At 52.2% G+C, this 20,632-nt stretch overlaps 1 protein-coding gene across 8 annotated transcripts in view; it reads right to left on the bottom strand.

The window, feature by feature from the left end:
- Window positions 1–1,851: 1,851 nt before the first annotated feature.
- The window catches only part of ARHGAP32 (Rho GTPase activating protein 32), a 234,830-nt gene continuing 216,049 nt past the window's right edge, over window positions 1,852–20,632 (bottom strand). For all 8 annotated transcript variants that reach the window (XM_057373534.1, XM_057373532.1, XM_057373533.1 and 5 more), the window contains 9 exons: window positions 20,044–20,126; window positions 17,751–17,858; window positions 16,387–16,532; window positions 14,188–14,389; window positions 13,258–13,403; window positions 12,265–12,339; window positions 10,862–11,713; window positions 9,347–10,221; window positions 1,852–8,244 (listed from right to left, as the gene is read on the bottom strand). In XM_057373534.1, coding sequence (XP_057229517.1) covers window positions 6,013–8,244; window positions 9,347–10,221; window positions 10,862–11,713; window positions 12,265–12,339; window positions 13,258–13,403; window positions 14,188–14,389; window positions 16,387–16,532; window positions 17,751–17,858; window positions 20,044–20,126 — 4,719 coding nt within the window. In that variant the 3' untranslated portion in view covers window positions 1,852–6,012. The remainder of the gene's footprint in view (window positions 8,245–9,346; window positions 10,222–10,861; window positions 11,714–12,264; window positions 12,340–13,257; window positions 13,404–14,187; window positions 14,390–16,386; window positions 16,533–17,750; window positions 17,859–20,043; window positions 20,127–20,632) is intronic.

Below are 20,632 nucleotides of genomic sequence, written 5' to 3'. Positions count from 1 at the left end.
GAGCAGGGCAATCTTGCCCCAGCTGGAAGGAGGAAGGAGGGACTGAGCCTCTTCCTGGCTTTTCCAGCATCAGTTGCCGTTTCTGGCTGATTGAGTGTGGAAGTGAACAGATTGTTGTGTTCCTCAGGGACRGGGCCCTGGCACAGGCGGCGGTTTCTCCGCAGAGCAGCAGTGCCGTGCCGGGGTCTGCAGGGCAGCTCCCAGCGGGATGCTCGGCATTTGGGGTGAGCCAGGCTGCTCGGGCCGGTGCTCACATGGGGCTGCTCCTCAGGATGATCCTCAGGATGCTGCCGCCATACAGCACCCTGCAGATCTCTTCTAACATGAAAAATTAAAAAGAAATTCACCCCTAGACGGAAGGAGTTGGAAACCCGAGCAGAAACTGCTAGAAAGGATTCTCATCATCCTTTTGGCCAGCCAGGTCGGGTTTGAGAGGCAAAGGCGGTCTAACAGCGCTGCCTGCTGGAAGCTGCTCGGAAGGAAAAGCGATTTCGCTTTAGGGTTGTACCAGGCTTTGGCACAGTTTAAACCCGTCCTTTTTCTTTTCGTGCTCTGCCCACAGACCTCAGCTGCTCGGGACAGGCTGCCTGAGAGCGATTGAGCTTCCACCCAGTTTGTCCTTACAGCAGTAAGCCCACTCTGGGCTCACTGGGATCTTGGTCGCATTAAAGGAAATGCCACGGGGCTGCTTTTGGAGCATTTCAGGCCAAGCCAAGCTGGGGAGCTGGRATGTCACCCCTGGGGTTCATCCTCCTGCTGTTCCCTGACCCACCCAGCCAAGAGTGTCCTGGTGTAGATTTACCCATCCCTTTTCACCATGTGCTGTGCAGAAAATGGGCTGAGCAGCCACAAACACTTTAGTTCAGATGTGAATTTGTCTACTGAACCTAAAACTCAAGATTTTTATCTGCCAAGTCAGCCTGGTCGTGTCCTGCCCTTCGAGGGCAGCTCTGGTGTCCTGCCATGAGCAGGGAAACCCTGAGCACAGAGGGTCCCTTTGGTGCAGCCTCTGCAAAGCCCCGTTCTGCCTTGGGAGAGCAGCAATTCCAGGCTCAGACAGGAGGGCTTGCTGGGTCTGCTGGTGGGAGCTTACAAGCCCAGCAGTKTTTATGGGCAGAGTTTGGATGTGCATTAACAAACAGACCTGGCGTGGAAAGTGAGGATTTGGAAGCAGATGAGGCAAAGTTTTCCAAAGCCTTGAACCAGTSCCTCTGTGGTCTCAAAAAGGCCTCTGGGCAGAGCTGGATTGCACAGCAAGAGTCACCCCTGCCCCACAGGTCTGTGAGCAGCGGATCATCCATCCCCATGAGCAGAGAAGAATCAGGTGGGTTTTGTTCCTGGCAGGAGGAGTTCTAAACCCCGTAACATTTACTGAATGAAAGGACTGAGAATTCCTTCTCAGAGTGTTAAAAAGATTTGAAATTTGCTTCCTTTAATCATCTTTTTGCTATTAACTAACTATGAGCAGTATGACTGTGGTGCCCAGAATCCCTCCCAGCCAGCTCCAAGGTGGCCTGTGCCATCTGTTTGTGCTGACTTCATCTGCCCTGTGCCTTCTGTGCCAGGTCAGGCTGTTTCTGCTTGTGCTGTCATGCTGGGTGAGAGGAAAGGGACATTCAAACAGCCCAGSCAGGTTTATTTATTGTTAGAAGCTGCGATGGGCACAGGTGGAGTGGCACAGATAARCCCCAGCCTTGGCACAGGAATTCAAAGTCACCTCCTTCATCCTCAGCTGCCTGCCAGCATCCCTCCCTCCAAAGCACAGCCCCAAGCTGGCTCTTCCTGTTTTGTTTTTTAAGTACACTGTTAATTAACGAGGCAGAGGAAAAAATACACGCAGACACACCAGAATAGTTTTTAACCTGGCTTGATTAATGCTGTCAAGTTGCACATCTGAGTGTGAGCTCAGTGGGACTGTTGCTTTTGTTTAATACCACAAGACACCTCAGTCTGGATTGTTGCATTACAGTACAAATAAAAAACAGAAACAAAACCACATCTGCATCATACAAGGTGAGAAGAATATGAGAATTCTAAATATTTACAGAGAAGGGCAAGTGGGGAAACCACAAAAAATATTTACATAAAAATACATGAGCTTGTCGGCATATACATTTTACACCAGTTCACAAAAAAAGACACTATATAAATTAAAGTGAAGGGAACTCCAAAGGTAACCCAAGACTTTCTGGGATGTTTCTCTCATGCGGCTCAGGGAAAGAAAAATCAAGTCTTCTACAGCAGGAAAATGAACGGCAAAACAACCCTTTTCTCCCCCCCTCCCTCCCTCCCCCCCAGCTGGACGAGGCAGGACTCTGCACACGAGGAATCATCGTGGTGTTTGCTCACACCAGACCATGCCTTTCACACCGGGATCTGAGGCTCTGGGAAAACAGGAACATGCCTAAGCCGCCGCAACGAAAGGAAGGAAAACAACTTCTCACCCAGATTTCCTGACATTTAACACATCACTCGAGTCAATGCCCTGTCACCAGCCTGGGGGATGGCAGAGCACACTTGAGGTTCTGTCCCTTCTGGGGTCAAAGAGGAACAGGACGTTTTCAAGTTGATTTTGGTTTTGTGTAGCAACTTACTACCACTGTGCAATCCTTACTGATCCCCCCAGTGATGAGCAGGGGAGGGGGATCACTGCAAAGACATAGGCACAAAGTTGAGGGGGTGTTCTCAGAGATGCATATAGWTATCACCTGATAAAACTCTGCAAAAATCAGAAATCAATGCTTTACCTAAGACTTCATAGGGGCCACATCCTCATTACTCACCTACTGACTGCACTCCCTTTCCCAAGGAAGGTCTCCTGGGGGTCACATCCTGCTCCACAGCAGAGGTGAAAATCCAGAGCTGGAGCTCACTCACAGCACCCAATTCCTGCGTGCACTGGCAGACCCTCAGCTGGAACGGAGGAGTGGCAGCTGGAGATGCAGACAGTGCCCATCTGAGGGAACTGCTGAGGAACAGAGCTGCTGTCCCCTCATGGGGATGGGTTAGGCAAGAAATGACTGAGCCCGAGCACTGCTGCACTTGGATTAGAGGATTATCTGTGCTGCTGTCCCCGTGCTGTCCCACTGCTCTGCTGGGACACAGGACTGGGCTGTCACCTTCCTCCAGCTCACCCACCGGAGACACCTGGTGTCACCTCCTTGCCTCGCTCCAATGCAAGACACCCTTTCCAACCTCACCTAGAAATTCTGGGATTAATGAGGATGTAAAAATCTCTGCAGGAGCAGCAGACTGAGCCCAGAGCAGCAGGACTGCATAGTTCACTGTATGGCTTGGCGGGGTGGGATCGTGCGGGGTGCTGAAGCCGTGGGCAGGACAACAACAAAAGAAAGCTGCTGGGTCTGTGTGATCGGGAAAAAGCTGGTGCCATCACCTTTTGTAACTCTGTGCTGTGGCTCAGCAGTGCTGGACACGAGCTTGGCTTCTCGGAGAGCTTCCACCCTTGGAGCACAGCCGGCCGAGCGAGGGAGGGAGGGCAGCTCCGAGYCACTGCTCTGCTCTCTTCTTTCTCTCACTCCCCAAAGGCTGTTGGCAGCAGCCTTTGGGGTTCAGGGTACAGGTGTGCACTTCCAGAAGCCCTTTCGGGAAGGTGCTGAAAGGTTTGTTCCGCTGGGCTGACTTCACACGATGCAGGGAGCGGCAGCGCTGAGGAGCAGAGGCTGTCCAAGGATGGCACTTGGGCTCTACAGGGAGACACTGGCTTCGAGCAGGAAAATCCAGAGGCGTTTACAATTCGTGGGAGCTGGGCTCAGCCCCTCGTAGTGGCAGGATAGTCCTGGCTGACATAAGGCCCAGGCGGAGGGAGGAGAGGCTGCRGGGCAGGGGGGGAGTTAAGGCTTTCACCGAGAGAGAGGTTGGACCTGCAGCTCTCATTACCTGAATCCCAATAGCCTGAATCCCAAATAGCCWGAACCAAACACTTGTCCCTGCTTCGCCTGGAGACCTCAGGGGCTGAGGCTGGTCCTGGCCCTGGCTCAGCTCTGCTGAGAGCATGGATAACCCAGCCTGGCTGCTGGGGACCTGGGGCAGCTCAGCCTTTCCTGGGACTGCTGGTGGAGACAGGGCAGCTCACCCAGTGGCCCCTCTCTGTGTAGTTCTGTGTAGCTTTCTTTAAAAGAAAACACTACAAAAAGCATTCCCTCACCAAAAACCCCAACCTCTCTACCTGGGAATTCCTCACGAGGAGATTGTGGTAACCTGGATCACAGTGCTGCTTTTTTTTCTCTTTTTTTTTTTTCTTTTTCTTCCTTTTTTTTCCTACTGCCAGATTTCGTTCCATAACATGTGAGAACTCTTCTAAACAAAATGCTTAAAACACCAGCATTGCACAATAAAATAGAACCAGAAGGTAGTTACTGAAACAGCCCCAGACAAGGCTCCAAGGTTAAAAGAAGCAAACAGMTACAGACTAGTCAGCAACTAGAAGCAGGTTTTCCTTAGGATTTAAAAGTTCCAAAATAGCCATGAAACTTCTTGTTCAAAAAACCCCACCTAAGCTCCCTTTAGCAGTTGTGTTCTAACTGCAGGACCTCCAGGTTTTTCATAAAATATCAGAGATTTGAAACAGGTAGAGAAGTTCTTCAACCACACAGAACAGGAACGGCCTTGGAATTTATCAGTGAACATTAAAAAACTCCTAAATCTCATRTATTGCTTGCAAGCCCTGCCTAATGGGATGGATGTGCTTCATTTGTACAGGGGTATGATTCCTGGGGAGTCTGAGAGACAGCACAAGGGGCTGCCAGGCTGCTTGTACAATATCAAAGCTTTTCAACAGCTTGGACACCATTTTTGGTGTATTTTAGGTGCACTGGCCTTCTGTCCCAACTCAAGGAGTACTGGGGGAGCTACACCTGGGCACGTCACTGCTCCCTGTGTGCCACAACTGCACAGGCATCCGTGCCCTACATGGAACTCAGAAGCTTCAGGGAGCCTGGACACCTTCAGCTTCAGCTCAGCAGGAGCATTCCCTGATGGAACTGCTGCAGGATCTGGCCCAGGGCAGCTGCTCATGCAAACAACTTGTCACACACAGCTGGCAAGGTGGGCTTTGATTTATGTAATACCATCGACTTTTGCTGTAATTTATTTTTCTAGTATTTTTTGCAGTGAGAGTCTGGCCAGCCACAGGATGCAATGAGCTCATCTGGACCACGGAAAGCCTTACAGCAAAGAGAGGCTGGCCTGGAATGGCTGTGCTGTTTCTAGCTCTGGGGGCAGGGTTTGGTGTAGTTTTGTGTTTTATTTCTTTTGGTGTGAGAAATGCAAACCTGCCCTACATGGCTCCCGCAGCTGGCCTCTGCTTATACAGAAAAATGTGAAGGAACTGGACTTCTAGGAGGCAGAAGCAGCTTGTTAAGCAAGCAATGGAATGAGTGTGTCATGTTGTGAGCTGGCTCCAGAGCCTATTCCACGAGCTTGCAGTCAAAACAGGCCCCCACCCACATCAGAGCAGCTGCAGTGGGTGCCCTACACCCAYGGGAGAGGCAGGGGCTCAGCATCAACCAAGGAGGGATCCCTGGGGAGCACTGCCCCCAGCCCCACGCTTGCTRTGAGCTCCGAGCAGCTGAGCAGTGGTTCCCCCACAGCGTGTCAGGGAGTCCCGTCCCAGGGAGCCAGCTGGGATGGGCAGTTTGCAGCTGGACAGAGMTGCAGGCACAGTCCATCGTGCGTGGGACCCTGGGCATGGGGAGGAGCAGCCAGCGTCATGTCTGAGAAGGGAAAACTCCTTCCCTCCCTCCCCCAAGAGCATCTGTGTCAGCCCTACATCACCCATGTGCCAACGGCCTGCCCTGTCCTCCCAGGTGCCTCAAAACTACATGAAAATCTATAGCTGTACTACATAAAAACAGTGAGGGGGCCGGAGGGGCTGAGGGGGGTTTGCTTTGCTCACCGGGGCAGGGTYGGGGGCTTTTTTTCCATCACTGAAAAAATAAAACAGTCCACTGTCCAGCAGAGGCTGCTTAGACTCTATCCCTCGTCCCCCCCAGCTCACTCAACGTGCACCTCTGTCTCGGGCCTCTGCAGACACAGCTCTGTGGGGAGGAAGGCTCCCTGCCCCAGCGCCGTGGCGTAAGTTCTGCTGTGCACGTGGGGGAAGCCGGGGGGCACGAAGCCCCCTGCTCCAGCATAGCCCCCTCTTTGGTGCTGAGGCAGGGTATGGTAATCCTCCAGATTATCGTACTGGGACACCACAGTCATCGTGCTTTGGCGCTTGCCCAGGGTTTGGTAGGGGTAGAGCAGGGCCGAGTCCCTCTCCATGGGCTCGGGGTGCTGCATCCGGAGGCTGTGGCTCCGCTCGGGCTTGGGCGGCGGTGCCGCGGGAGGGGCGGCATGCTCCTCCTCCTTGTAGCAGTCTCTGGAGTGCTTCTCCACGGGTGGCCTGCCTCGGGGCCTCTCCAGGTCTGGCCTGTCTTCTGCCAACCTCCCCTCCTTGTGGTTCAGCCGCAGGGTGTCCTGGCCGGCCGGGATGTACTTGCTGCCCGAGTGCTGGTAGCCCATGGGCTCGGAGGGCTCGGGGCCACCCTTGGGCCGATAGTCGGGGTACGGGGGCCCGTTTTTGGGTTCGGAAGGCTGCCTATGGCTCGCTTCCTGCTGCAGGTGCGTCCTGTGCTCGCTGCTGCTGCYGCCGCCCGGCTCGTGCATCTTCCTGTTGCGGATGCTGCTCTGTTTCTGGGGCAGCGACGGCTTCTCGGGCTGCCCGTTCCCGTAGCCCCCGCTGTGGTAGTGGGCTCTGTCCAGCTCGGGCTCCACATGCTGCCCGTAGTAACGCTCGTCTCCCTCGGGCGTGGCTGCCTTGGCCGGGTACCTGCCCTCCTTGCCCTCCGCCACYGTCAGCAGGCCGCTCTTGCCGGGATCCGACTTGCTGCGCAGGTGGACGGCGTCCAGGCCCCCCAGCTCATCCGGCAGCAGCGGCGCCACATTGTCGTACTGCGACATGAGGGGCCCCTTGACCTTCTGGCGCGTGCGGCTCTCGCGGCGGATGGACTGCATGCGGTACTTCTCCATGTCCTCCAGGTCCCAGGACATGTACATGTGCTTGGCGTCGGGGGCGGGGGGCACGTCCCTGCTGACRAAGCTGTGCTCCTTGCCCAGGTGGTTGATGAGCCCCGCCCGGGGGTAGGCGGCCAGGCTGGGGTAGCGGTACAGCCCCTTGCCCTGCAGCCGGGACGCGTAGGGGCCAAACTCGCGGCCGGGCAGTCCGTGGAAGGGCCGGACCCGCACGGTGCTGTAGGGATCCAGGTCGTAGAAGCTCCCGTCGGCCGCGGCGTAATAGGGGGAGCCGGAGGAGCTGGAGTAGGGGCTGTAGCGGTAATGGACCCGCCCGTTCTCGAAGTAAGGCTGGAGCTGCGTGACGTGGTAGTCGGAGTGGGGCTGATATGGCTTGTACTGGTAGAGGGGCCGTGGGCAGTACACGGGCTCATCATCCGGGGGCACCTCGGTGCGGGAGATGGGCACGGAGCGGATGGCGGCGGCGGCCGGGCTGGGCACGTGCAGTGACTGCACCCTGCGGATGGTGGGATACGGGGGGGCCTCCTCGGCGTAGCCACTGCCCCGCAGCCCCGAGGGATTCACCGAGGACACGAAGTCAGTGCGGCCACGGGGCTTGGGGTGCAGGCCTGTGGYGGAGCCCTTGCCCTGCGTGCCGTAGGAGCCGTAGCGCGTGCCTGCGGCCACGGGCGGCTCTGGCCGRGGCGGGTAGGGCTGGTGCTGCTCGGCCTTACCATGGTAGCCGTGGGTAGGSATGCTCTCAGGCCGGTACTGGTGCTTGGTGTGCACGTAGCCGTCGGGCCCCGCGGGCTCGGGGAGGCTCTCCGGCTTGGGGTGCGGCACGTACACCGGCTGCACGGACGYGTGCTTGGGTGGCGGTGGYGGTGGCAGCAGCGCCTCCTCCACAGAAGATGCCAGCATGGAGGAGGCCAGGAAGGAGTGGTAGTTGGAGTTGTTGATGGCGTCCGTGTTGTTGGAGTGCATGGCCGCGGCGATCTTGCTCTCCAGCGTCCTCACGGGCGGCACGGGAGGGGTGAAGCCATAAGAGGAGGGAGCAGGGACGGACTCGGAGCGCAGGTGCAGCGGTGGAGCCCTCGTGCTCTCCCGAGGTTTTTCCAAGTGGCTCTGGTGGCCTGCGGGCACCGAGGAAGAGCTGCGGGCAGTGGAATTACTCTCAGAGACAAAGCCAGGCGTAGGCTCTGGCGGCTTTTCAGGGGCAGCRGTGCTCCACACCTGCAGGGGAGAAAGCAGCCAACGTTAGGGCAAGCAGCTTTTCCCCTGCTGCTCTGCAGTCAGAACATCCCAGACACTCATAGCTCCATTCCAGGGTGTCTGTGCCTGGTTTCTGTGTGTTGGGCAAGGAAAGATGTTACCAGTTCCCTCTCTCAGCATGGCCAGTGTGGTGCCAACTGGCAGATTTTGGGACCCATCACAATTGATGTGTTCTCCAAATGCYAAACCAGAGGAAGAGAAGGAGGTGGCTTTCTCTTCACACAGTGCCCTCAGTGCTTTGTTTGGTGGTCTGCTTTTAAATATATGATCTTAAYGAAAATGTCCCTGGATTTATCTCCTCAGGCCCTGGTGAACAATCAAGGAGTGTAACAGAGCAGAAATTCCTGCCTTAAAGGAGGTTGTGGGGCTTAGAACGGGCTGCAGCTGGGTGTGTTTCACAGGCTGGGGTGCTGGATTTCTGAGGGAACACTTTCATGTTTCAATCCTGCACAAGCAATCTGATCTGCTTTGTTTAACAGAATCCCAGAATCACTGAAGTTGGAAAAGACCTCTGAGACCATCGAGTCCAACCAGTGACCGAGCCCATCTTGTCACCAGCCCAGAGCACTGACTGCCATGTCCAGTTTTTCTTGAACACCTCCAGGGATGGAGCCTCCATCACCTCCCTGGGCAGCCCCTTACAGTACCTAATCACCCTTTCTGTGGAGAAATGCTTCCTATTGTCCAACTTAAACGTCCCCTGGTGCAAGTTAAGACTATGTCTTCTCATCCTGTCATTGACTGGACAAGAGCCTAACCAGGATGCCGGAAGAGGACCTTGTCAGAGGATGCAAAACGTCTTGTTTCTGAGCATTCTGAACTATGATTGCCTCTGTCAGCTGCCCCTGCAGATACTCTTTTCCTTCAAACCAAGGAGAGTGGGTATATTGGGATGYTCCCTTAGGAAAGCAGTACATGATTTCCCGCAAGGCTGTGTYTGTGTTGGRCCCACATCCCTCCCAGCATGCTGCRAGTCTGCAGATCCCCCCTCTTGCCATTCGATTTTGACCGACTTTCCCAGTGCTCAGCGTTCCAGAGGAGCTGTGCAGGGAGCAGCACGTACCTGCCCGGAGCCGCTGGGTGCTTTGGCCGCTGGCACCTGTCCCACGGCTGCCTGGTGCTCCTGCCTCTGCGCCGGGGCCACGTGCGGGGCGGGCGGGACGGTGACATCTGCCTGRGGGGCGGCCCCGGCCGGGGCGCGGGGCTCGGCGGCCGCGCTGGGGACAGTGCTCAGGTAGGGCACCGTGCCCGGGGCACCCTTGTCCCCGGCGGGAGCCACAGGAGGAGACTGCAGCTTGTCCTCGGCCACACAGGGAGAGTGCAGCTTGTCCCCAGGCAGGCYGGGGCGCAGGTGGGGCTGCTCCGGAGCCAGCTCCGAGGCAGGCGGCTCTCGCTCCCGCTCCGGCAGTGCCCCGGGGCCGTGCAGGGCCGCGTGCTCCCAGTCCCCAGCGCGGGGAGGAAAGGGCTCCTTGTCCCCCGCTCTGCCAGGGTGGAAGCTGGCCTGCTCCTGCTCCGCATCCCTGCTGCCAGGCGKGTCCCCGGGCGCGCCCGTGTGGAGAGGCGGGGGCTCCTGGCCTCCAGGTGCGCCGGGCGGGTGGTTCTGCTCCCCGGCCGTGCCTTGGCAGTCCTGCTCTAGAGGTGCCCCGGGCTGGAAGTGCAGGCGGTTCTCGGGCAGAGCAGTGTACAGGTGGAGCTTGTCAGGAGCACCCGCAGAGAGATGGAGCTTTTCTAGAGCTGTGCCAGCTTCAGCCTCTCCATAATTTGTGCTTTCAGCATGAGCATCTCCTGGCCTTTTGTGGGACTGGGCGGATGCTTGCTGTGCGGACTCGGCTAACGCTAGGGCCAGCATGCGCGCTGCGTTTTTCGGAGGAGGAGGAGGGATAAGAGACACAGAACTGACGGGAACAGGATCCTGGGGGGAGTCGAGGGCAACTGCTCCTAATGGGGGGAAAATTGAGAGAGAGAGTGATTTTATGTTACCCAATAAGGAGAGTGACCTTAACGACTACTATAAAAAAATAGATGCTCTCCACACTTTCACAGTGGCAGTTCCTTCTGATGTGAAACACTTGTGTCTCACAGGCAAACGCTGTTCGACAGCACAGCAGTTCATCACAAAGAGGAAAAAACCCAAGAGATTGTCTAAAAGGCTCCTCTTGCATTTCTAGAGAGGTAGGAAGGAGGTAGCAGAGAATGAGATACCCTTACACAATTTTGATCATAAGGTTTTAGGCGGAAAGGTCCCTTCTTCGAGTGTTGGCAGATTTTTAATTTAAAAAGGAAAAGTCTTAGATGGTCTATTGGTTGAAATGATTGAGAAGGACATGCTAGAGATTTTCACGTATGACAGGATGGGGAAAAAAAAGCGCAATATAAAGCATTATGGAAATTATCCGAGATTTGTGTGATGTAGGGAGAAGGCAGAGGTTAAGACCTTACTGATCTGCACAGCCCTGCAAGACACTCGTGATCAGAACTGATGGGCAATCCCCTCTCCTAAAGGCACGCAGAGGAGGACGGTTCTGAGAGCAGCTCCCCTTTGGAACTTAAAGAAAGAATGGAGGAAAATGCACTGTACCTGGCTGTGTGTGTCCACTGGGTACAGTCTTATTCTGACTGCTTGGCATGGCTCTCTCCCCTTCTTCTGGCAACTCTGCTTTGCCAGCAGCCACTAGCTGGGGATGCTGCAGCTCTTGGTGGGCTCCTTCCCCTGCTCCTGTTTCACTGTTTTTCAGGGGCAAGGACATCTGGGTTGGGGACCTGTTTGTGATCTCAGTGATGCCAATCCCTTTGCTCCAGCTGGAAGCGGAGGAGTTCCTGGGTATGGTGGGCACTCCTCCCATGGCCTCTGGCACACGGCTGGGCAGCACAAAGGAGGTGGGTTCTGTGGCCAGCGGTGGAGATTTGATGGGCTTTCGGGCCGTCTTGGGCGAGAAGCTGAGAGGTTTGCAGGCCTGCTCTTCTGTGGGGCTCAGGTCCATCGTAAAGAAGGGACTCATCTTCTCCTGGAAAGGGGACACTGGCTCAGAGCTCGTGGCACTGCCTGGGGTCTGGGACTGGCTGCCTGATTCTAAATCCTTCTTGAGCAGGCTTGGCTTCTCCTTATTGATGTCRATGGACTCCAGCAGGGAGGTGCTGCTGTCCAGGCACTCGGACTCYGCCTGAGGGGGGCTGCACTGGAAGGACATGGGGTCAAAGTCCAGGCTAGCAACGCCAATGTCCGGCGGGCTCAGATCCACGTCCTCTGAGGAGCGGGGAGAGATGAGGGCAGGGACGTGGATGAGSCCCTCGTCGCCGTCGCTGTCATCGTGGGGGAGGTTGTCGTAGGAGTTGCAGCGGTTCATGTTCCCCAGGAGCTCCCCGTTGAAGGAGGCAGACAGGGCGTCACTGCTGGACCTGGGCCTCCTGGGCCGGAACAGCTTGGATTCACCTGCAAGTGAGGGGACACACTGGGTTAGTGACAACAGCTCCCTGTCCAGAGACCTGGCCCAATGCGGTCCTAAGGCAGCCACAGGCTCCCCTGGCGATCTCTGCACACAAAGTCACAGCGTTGGCACTCACTGCTTATTAAACTCTTTTACAGCACTTGCCATGTGTGATTTAGTCTGAGGCTAAGCTGTGTGCACAAGCAAAGCCAGTTTAAATGCGCTGAAGCCCTTTCTTAGAGAGCATTTTCCTTCCCAACGCTGTCCTGTCAACCTTGCAACAGCAAGGGGAGGTGCCAAGGAATCAATGTAAGCAGTGCCAGCTATACCAGAGCAAGAGCTTTGCTTTTTTTAACCTTAAAAGCAGAAAAAGTCATGAAGAGCATTTCTGTGAGACCCATCTGTGCTGASAGCACAAAGCTGCTTCACCAATTCGCAAGTTCAGCTTCCCCTGGAGGGGTGGAAAACCTKCCCTGTTGAGTATCTACAGCCAGAGATGTCCAAGTGCCTCCCTTAATGCCCATTTCTTTGAAGTGCAGGCAGCATTTGGCCTTACCATCCACAGCATGCAGGGAGGTGAGGGACTCCTCACTCTTGGCCGACCGGAGCGTCCCGCTGTCTCCTCGTCCTCCTGAGGGAAGGAACCACACAGGGAAAGGATCAGTTAGGAAAAGGGCTTACATTTAGCTGGATAATGGTGGCAGAAGCACATTTGTGTTTTTCCTAACACCAACATCACTGGCCCGAGAGTAGTTTTGTTCTGAGAGTGGGTTTGATTCTCATTTCACCTGGAAAAGGTAACCAACCCAAGTGGTGACTGCTGCAGGTGACAGGCTGGGAAACAACTCCTCACAAGCAAAACCCCTCAAAAAGGGGGAAGGAAGGAACATTTACACAMCCTGTTTTATGGGCACTTAACAAATACAATTTCAGTCTCTGAGGAGACAGTCACAAAGGGCGTCATAGAGTGTGTGAGGACTGTGAGGGTGAGAATTTTAAGATGGACCTGGGAGAGGAGGGGATAAAAGTTCTCACTGGCCCATGCTTTGGGATTTGTRGTGTCATTTATTGCAAAAACACATCGTTGCTGTTTTTAAGTTTGGAAAGAGGCAGAAAATTATACATAGAAAAGGCTGAGAATTCGACCTACATATCCTGACTGTGGCTACAAAGGGATTTTGGCTGCCTTCTCTGAATATTCTGGTACAGCTTTCGGAGGAAATGTGCTTGTGGGAAGGTGMCTTTCCCTTGTTTCATCTTCTGAAAGCAATATGGGGAGCCATAACTGTATTCTCATTTGATAATGAGTGTCAGAAGGAATTATCCTGTGACTTATTACAGCAGCACCCACATCTTGTCTTCCCAAAGCTGCTCCAAGCAAAGCACAGAGGTGTGAGCACCGGCAGGCTCCAGAGCTGCCGAAGATCCAATGGGAAAGAGCAGCTACTGGAGGTGCCATGCACGGCTTGGACACTAGAAGGAGATAGAAACCCACTGGAAACATCACTGTGCACTGCTGAAAAGCCCGGGTTCTGGAAGGGGGCCTCACCTGCCAGGGCTATGGCTTTCATTTCTGAGGGCTCACTGGGGTTGCGCTGCAGTTTGCGCTTGGACACGGAGGAGGATTTTCCCAGGTTGAAGAAGGAACGCCAGCTCCCCACTGGAGACTTCTTCATCTTGCTGGGAGGCCTTTTCCTGGRGAGAAAAATGGAACACACATAGATGGGGGGAGCTGCAGCTCAATCCTGGCTGCTTGTGATCAGCACTCTCTCCTTTCTGCTCAGAAACTTCTGGTTTCTGCTTGGAAACTCCTTCTTTTCCATAACTGAGGATRTTTTCTTTCTTCCAGCTCAGCCCTAAAGTCTTGCTGGGTAAACTCCCCCAACAAATTTCCCCTGCAAATCAGCTGCAGGGCAGGTGAGCAAAAGCTCCTCCTTGTCCAGCCCAGCAGCCAAGGGATGGATTTGATGGGAGAAGCCCCAGCTCTCTGGCAAGCTGGRCAGCCATAAAAATGTTCAAAAGCATCTCTCACTCCTGCTATAAAACTACCTTTGTCTCCCTCGCTGACATATTTAATTTTCAGTGTCCTMAAGCCTGTCCAACTGCTCCACTGCAAGGGAACCTGTGTTTTTGACTGGCACTTAGTCCTGAGATCTGGAAAATCCCMACATCTGCAGGCATTCACCCTGTTTGCATTTCTATGTGTGACTGGTCCAGGYACCTCTCTGCATCACAGACAACATGGATTTATACATTTAATGATAACCCCACTAAAAACAAGGGAGTGGAGCACAAGGTACCTGGCTATACCAAGTTTACCAGACCACTGATGTGARCTGAATCCTCAGAGTCCACAGCAGCTGGAAAACTGGCTACAATACTTTCCATATGTAATGACTCTCAAGTCAATATAAGCAAATTCTTRCTGTATTCAAAACTACACAGTTATGGCAGTGCTGGAAAGAAAACCTGTCTCTACCTTTCAGATGGGAAGTCTATGACTGTGTGGAATTTCCCCTGCAAAGCTGCTGGSCCTTCTCCCACTTCGATGTACTTGCTGTCTGCCACGATGGGAGAGTTGATCTGGGCCTGTGTCCGTGCCTGAGCTTCCTCCAGCGTAAGCAGCTTCGTGGATGGAGAGGACACCAGCAGAGACTTGGGCCGGGATAAAGAGCTGTGACCTGCAAGGGAAAACCACAGGCAACAGGGAGTCAGCAAACAGCAGTGCAGAGATCAAAGCTCAGCTCTGTGTGTCTAGGGAGGTGCTGTGTTTTTCTGAGCATTTGTTATCCCCACCATTGGAACATGTGGACAAAATGCGGTCACCATGTCAGAGATATGTTTACGAYTAAAAGAAAAATGGCTTAGTGTATGAAAAAAAGAAAGCAGAGGGAAGCAGGTAAGATGGAAACCTTTGTGACATACTTTACTGATCTGTATGCAAGAGCCTATAAAGAAAATGTTTTTTCTCCTTTGTGTAAAGCCCAGCTGAGTCATTCCCAGATTCCACCTCTTGGTGCAGCAGGAAATGCCATGTGTGACTGAAGCTGCTACAAATGAAAGTGCAGCTGGACACAGCAAACAGAATCTGCTGCGTGTCCTGCCTGTGGCCTCTTACAGCTTGTGTCTTGGTTTTGGAGATGAATGTGTAACATATGAAAGTAGCTTCTGCTGCCTCCTGCTGCTGACAGCTTCTGTGAGGAGCAGATTACAGGGAGCCAGTTGTAGGATCTGCATCTGCCTCTCGTACAGGTGTTTCTAGGGCTGTTCCCAGGTGAGTTGAGGGCTGTGGGGGAGATATGCCATTGCAGAACATCCTGGTTGCTCCAGTCCCGTGGCTGTCCCTGGAGCAGCACAGCTCTGTGTGAAGGATGCCCAGTGTGGGGGGTGTRCCAGCTGTAAATGCTGTCCTGGGTGAAGTTTGGGTTAAAACATCTTGGCAGCACCACTTCCCCCTCTCCCAGGGGGTGCAGGAGCTGTGCTCACACCCAGAGCTCCCAGGAAGCCATTCTGGAATGCAGAATTCCGGCACTCAGCCAATGTGCTGCCCAAGAGCCTGACCCTCCTCCTGCCAGGCCTGCTTCGAAGCCACTGAATGCAAATGACCAAGTCATTAAACAATTAGCCAAATTTACATGGGCCATTCTAAGCCTGGATAATCATCTGGCTGGGWTTCTGAGCATGCTTATCTTCCCTCCCCTGGCAGAGTCAGCCTGCTGGGGCTGGCACTGCTCAGCCAAGCTAACCCCCAGCTCCCATGCATTTGGAACYGCCCTCCAGCAGGAGAAAAAGCTGGGCTTAGATCAACTCCACCAGCCTAAGCAGAGGCAGGGATTGTTTAAAAGAAGAGAGCAGCAAATACAGTGTAAACCCAGCCCYCTGCAGTCCCAGGTGGTGGTAACTGCAGTGGCTGTGCATGTTCTAGGTTATCAAGGTTATCAAGGCAGATGGTGCAGCCCTAATGCCGCTTAGGAGCAGCTTGTGGCAGCCACAGACACACAGAGTAAACTTCCCTCCTGGTGCAACTCTGCTCCTTCTCCATGGAATAGGAGTATGGTTTCAGGTACTCAAGGGAATTTGTAGGTTCCATGGCTGGATGACATTTCAGGTGCTCCAGGTTTATCCCTCATCCTAAAGCAAMACCAGCCTGGCCATGTGGCTGCTCACCCCTGTTCATGCACTCACACAGGCTATGCAGAAGGAATAACCACCACAGCGATGTCAAAATAGCCCTTTAAGACCAAGATTTCAGTTTCTTAGCCTCAGCATTAGTGAAAGCAGAGAGATTGCTTTACATCAGTTTGTTCCTGTTTGTGTTCTAAGGTATGGATGAGGGCAGACAGAGCYCCAGTGGGTAAGTATTCAGGAGAAACAGTAAAGATAGTTTTAAAAAGGAGAGGGAGCAGAGGGGACAAAGATTTAAGTGATTCCTTACAATTTCTCAGTGGTAGGACATAAAAGCGGAAGCCAAATGTTCATCTTTGCACTCCTGTGGGGCATCCTTGGCTTTAAGAAAGGTACTGAGAGCAATTTCTAAAACCAGGCCATTTCTGTCTGGGCTTGGACATCCCAACCCAGAAATGTGTCCCCCAGGTTACAACAAAACCATTTCAATGTGCCAGAGGAGGCCYGGACACCCCCAGAGCGCTGCTGTTGCTGCCCAGCAGAGAACACTCACCTGCCCCATCGCGGATGACAGAGCTGAGCTTGGAGCTGAAGAGCACATCCACGTGGTTGAGGATGAACTCCACCACCACCGACTGGATCCGCACCTCCATGAAGGCAGCCGTGCCGCTGAAGCAGGCMGACTCGATCTGCTTGGACCTGCACCAAGGGACACAGAGTGAGGGGAGAGGCTGAAACAGCTGCAGGGCACTTCTGGGGCTGCATCTCAGCAACGCTTCCAATGGTCACTGACTGGGGGGATTTATGGCCAAACTTCACATCCAGGTTCCAATCTTACTGACAGGGCAAGAGGAACACTGGGCTGGGAGGAGAAGGGAGTGTGGGACAGRTCTGAATTGAGGTAAATACACTGAACACCCAAAATGAGGAGCTTATTGTTAACTCATTTCAACGACTGGCACAGTTTAAGGCAATGCTGTTGTACAAACCTCACTGTGGCCTCTAAGGGGATTTTCCCTAGAGCAGGGAGTGTGTCCAACTGATCCTGCTGGGCGAGTGTGCCAGGACTCACTAAAGCAAATTCCAACACCAGGCCAGCTCCACTGCTCGTGGGASAATTGCCAGACAGGAGAGAAGAGCCCACTGGCATGAACTGGGAGYGTCCAGGGRCAGGTTGGACAGGACCTGGAGTAACCTGGGATAGTGAAAGGTGTCCCTGCCCATGGCAAGGGTGGAGCTGGATAAGCTTTAACGTCCCTCCCAGTTCAAACCCTTTTGGGATTCCATGATGAACTGCACACTCAGATTTCTCTGGCTGGTAACAACAGCAGGCCAGAAATCAATAAATTGAGGGTAGAGTGATGTAATTTTTTTCTTTTAAAGCACATTTTTTAAGTTAAACCATTAATTTTAAAGTGCCCTATYGTGCACCTTCAAAACAGATTTTAGGGGACAGATTTATCCAAGATCATTTCCATAAGTTTCCATTCTTGCAGCAACAAGCTGTCAAATTAGACTCTAGAGACTTATGCAGTGGGAAATCAGTGATGCCACTGAAGAAATTTTCCTGGATGATCAAGGACACACTAGTCCCATCTAACTGGGAGAGRAGAAATTATCCACTAAAAGGTTGAGGGAATTCTTCCTTGTCACTACTGACAGAACTGCAGTCAGTGGAACTGTGTTGTGTGAGACTAGATAATACAGGGGCTGTTTTACATCACTAGGTCAGAACTTGACAGTTGGTCTTAAATCCTGCTTAGAATTATCTCCTATATTTTACAGGAGGAGAAGAACACACTGGGTGAAGAAAGGAAGAGCTCTTTCCAGCTGCTGAAAGCTGGGATTTTCTGGAGTATCTGTTGTTTATAAATACAAACATTTATCTTGTGTTGAAATGGGAAAATCCCGGAGTACCTGAGGAGGTTTGGAGCCCAGACGATGGCCAAGTTCTTGGTGTGCATATTTGTGATGGAGCAATAATCAGCCAGACGAGCCAAGTGTCTCATTAGGAACTCCAGTGTCCTGGAAAATGGGAGAGAGGCAAATGTTCAGCACCACTGAGCAAAGCCAGGCCATGATCCACAGAACAAACCCAGCTCATTATTTCCTTGTGGTTTGACAGCTTCCAGGAAGGAACACTGAACTCCTTCCCCTCAGCCCCATGCTGGCCTTGCCTTTGGCAAGAAAGACACAGGCCAGGCTGAACAGAGTCTCTCCTGACTTGTCCAGCCTAAAGGAAAGGACAGCTCCAGAAAAACTCCCTTTGCAGGTTTGTGACAGCCCTGAGGGGCTCTTCAGGGGTGTGTGGGGAAAGCTGTGGAATGCTAATCCTGGGAAGGAGGAAAATATTGATTTAGACACTCCAGGATACTGAAAATCAACCAACTGTACCTGAGTTCTACTTCAGAAATTCCTGGCTGCAGGTTTCTTAGAGGTGGGTCAGGCAGATAGAAGGTTAAACTTCAGAGGTTTCTGCTCACATTCAAAAATGGTGGTTTTGGTATATTAAGCASTGTTGTGTTTAATATATGCTGGGGAGCAGGGAGCAGTAGGTGGCAGTGAAATACCCTCCTGGTGCCCCTGCCTTGTGTCTGTCTCACAGACTGTCCTTTTTTTGGGGGGAAAGTGGGATGGAGCAGAGAGGGTGTTCTGGGGCTCAAAATTCCACAAACAGACAAGACTGAAAGAGAAGGAGAGGGCTCTGGCTGGAAATCAGACAGACACCTCCTGCCTGCAACTTCTCATCACTGAGTAGCAGAAAAATGAAGTATATTTTTCCTTTCTTCAAGCAACCCCCAGSAAAGGAGAACAGCACCCTGTGACCTACATACAGCATTCCACAGCCAGGTATTGGCTGTGTCCCCTCTCCAAGACTGATGTGCTGATGGGTACCAGCACCCCATTTAACCAGCTCCACAAAGTAAAATGATTTCAGGGAAAAGGTGAAAGAAAAAGGAAGAGATCAGTTTATTTTTGAAAGGGCCACACCCCCTCATTTAATATAATATTGCAGTTAGTTACTACAAGCAGTAGCTGCTGCACCAACTAGCCAACCTTACTTAAAGAGCAAGTAGCACAATTGTACCACATCAGTTAAATAAATTCCAGGAAACTTTTATAATTATTGATACCACTCATTGCAGCATTGCAATTGCCCAGGTAATCACCACACATCACAGTAACTGAAATTTAAACACTTATTAGCAGAAATGACTATAAATAGTTATCAATAGCTGTCCTSTTGTGTTACACCTGACCACTTAGACCAGAATTCTAAGTGATCCTGCTGGTTAACACACATTACAGTACTCAATGAWGATTGTAATGAAGTATTTTAATTAGGTATAAACAGCCAAACACTGCCTGCACTCACCCCAAATGGTCACCTAAACCACTGGGACAAATCAGAGCAACTGGCCCAGTCAACAGTTAGTGATCTGTAAAGAACTTTCACCATCCATTGTCATTAGCTATTTCTACCAATTACAATTCACAATTAGTGAATGCTAYTTACCATGCATCACTAGTTATTAATATTAAAATATCATTAACATACAGCATTTTATGTAGTTATTAAAGCCAGTCACCAATACCAGTTTGTCTGATGCCTTTTCACMATACCCTGCCATAACTTTTAATATTAAAAACCCTTAAATGTTGTTCTTAGTCAAGACTCATTACCATATAGCAYGACTTCTTATTACTACTARTTAGCTTGAATATAGTATTTTAATTGGTGATTTTTAAACACCATATTATGCTACTCTAATATATAACACTAAATTAATTATGTCAGTTATTCTCACAGAGTATTGTTGTTATTTGCTAGTTACTATTATTGCAGGGAGGGGCAAACTGGAGGCAAAATACAATTCACCAAGTTTGAAGGCCTGAGCAATTTTTTGGCTATATTTCACCTTCTTTTAACCTTCTTAGAACTGGTATAGTGCCCCACCTGCAATAAAACTGTTTCCTTACTCTGACATAACAAGCTTCTATTTCCCTCCTATACAGAGTTTCCAAGGAAGAGAAGTAAGACCATGTTTAGTGTATAGTGCTTGGTAATGGGCTAATTAAAATAGAAATCTATTTTCTATGGGCATAACCATTTCAATATGCAGAGGCAGTGTGGCTGTCTTGAGAGTGAAACTGGGTTTATAGAATTCCTCTCACGAAATACCCACAACACACCAAAGGCTGCACTCACCTGTAGTGGGGAGGGGGCAGCTGCTGGATCACATCATGGATCTTAACCAGCCTTTCCTCATCTGTAGCAGCAGAAACAGCATCCTGGAATGAGGCAGGAAAGGATTTAGCTGCAAAAAAAAAACCCCAACGTGCCAGTCTTGGGAGTGGGGTGGATTTTGTTGCTCTTCTCCCCCTTGGGTGAGGGGTCTGTCTTGGGGGCAGAGCAGCACGTGGATCATGTAAGGCAGGCCAAGTAAGTCATGACCTGGGACACATCAATGGCACAGAGAATCCCTACAGAAGATATTCAGCTCTTAGCAGCATTTGCTTCTAATCCCATTCCTGAGAAATGGCAAACGAGAGAATTCCTGCAAAGCATGGGAAGTGTTCCAGGGACCTTCTGCTGGGGCCCCACAAGTGGAACCAACACAGTGTGGCACAGGGCACAAAGGCACGTGGGAGTGACCTAAACAGGACACAGAAAAKGCCCCTCAGAACCCAAGGCATTGGCAGCCCCTTCTGCAATGGCARGATGGAATCTGGAACATGGGCAGCACATGGTGTCATTGTTCCCACCATAATGGGAATTCTGGTGACACACCCTTTCT

Source organism: Malurus melanocephalus, unplaced genomic scaffold (assembly GCF_030028575.1).
Source record: "Malurus melanocephalus ecotype Western Australia unplaced genomic scaffold, MMel_1.1 scaffold_201, whole genome shotgun sequence".
NCBI lineage: Eukaryota > Metazoa > Chordata > Aves > Passeriformes > Maluridae > Malurus > Malurus melanocephalus.
Note: the sequence above shows the minus strand (reverse complement) of the source record. Positions and strands in the feature narration are given on the sequence as shown.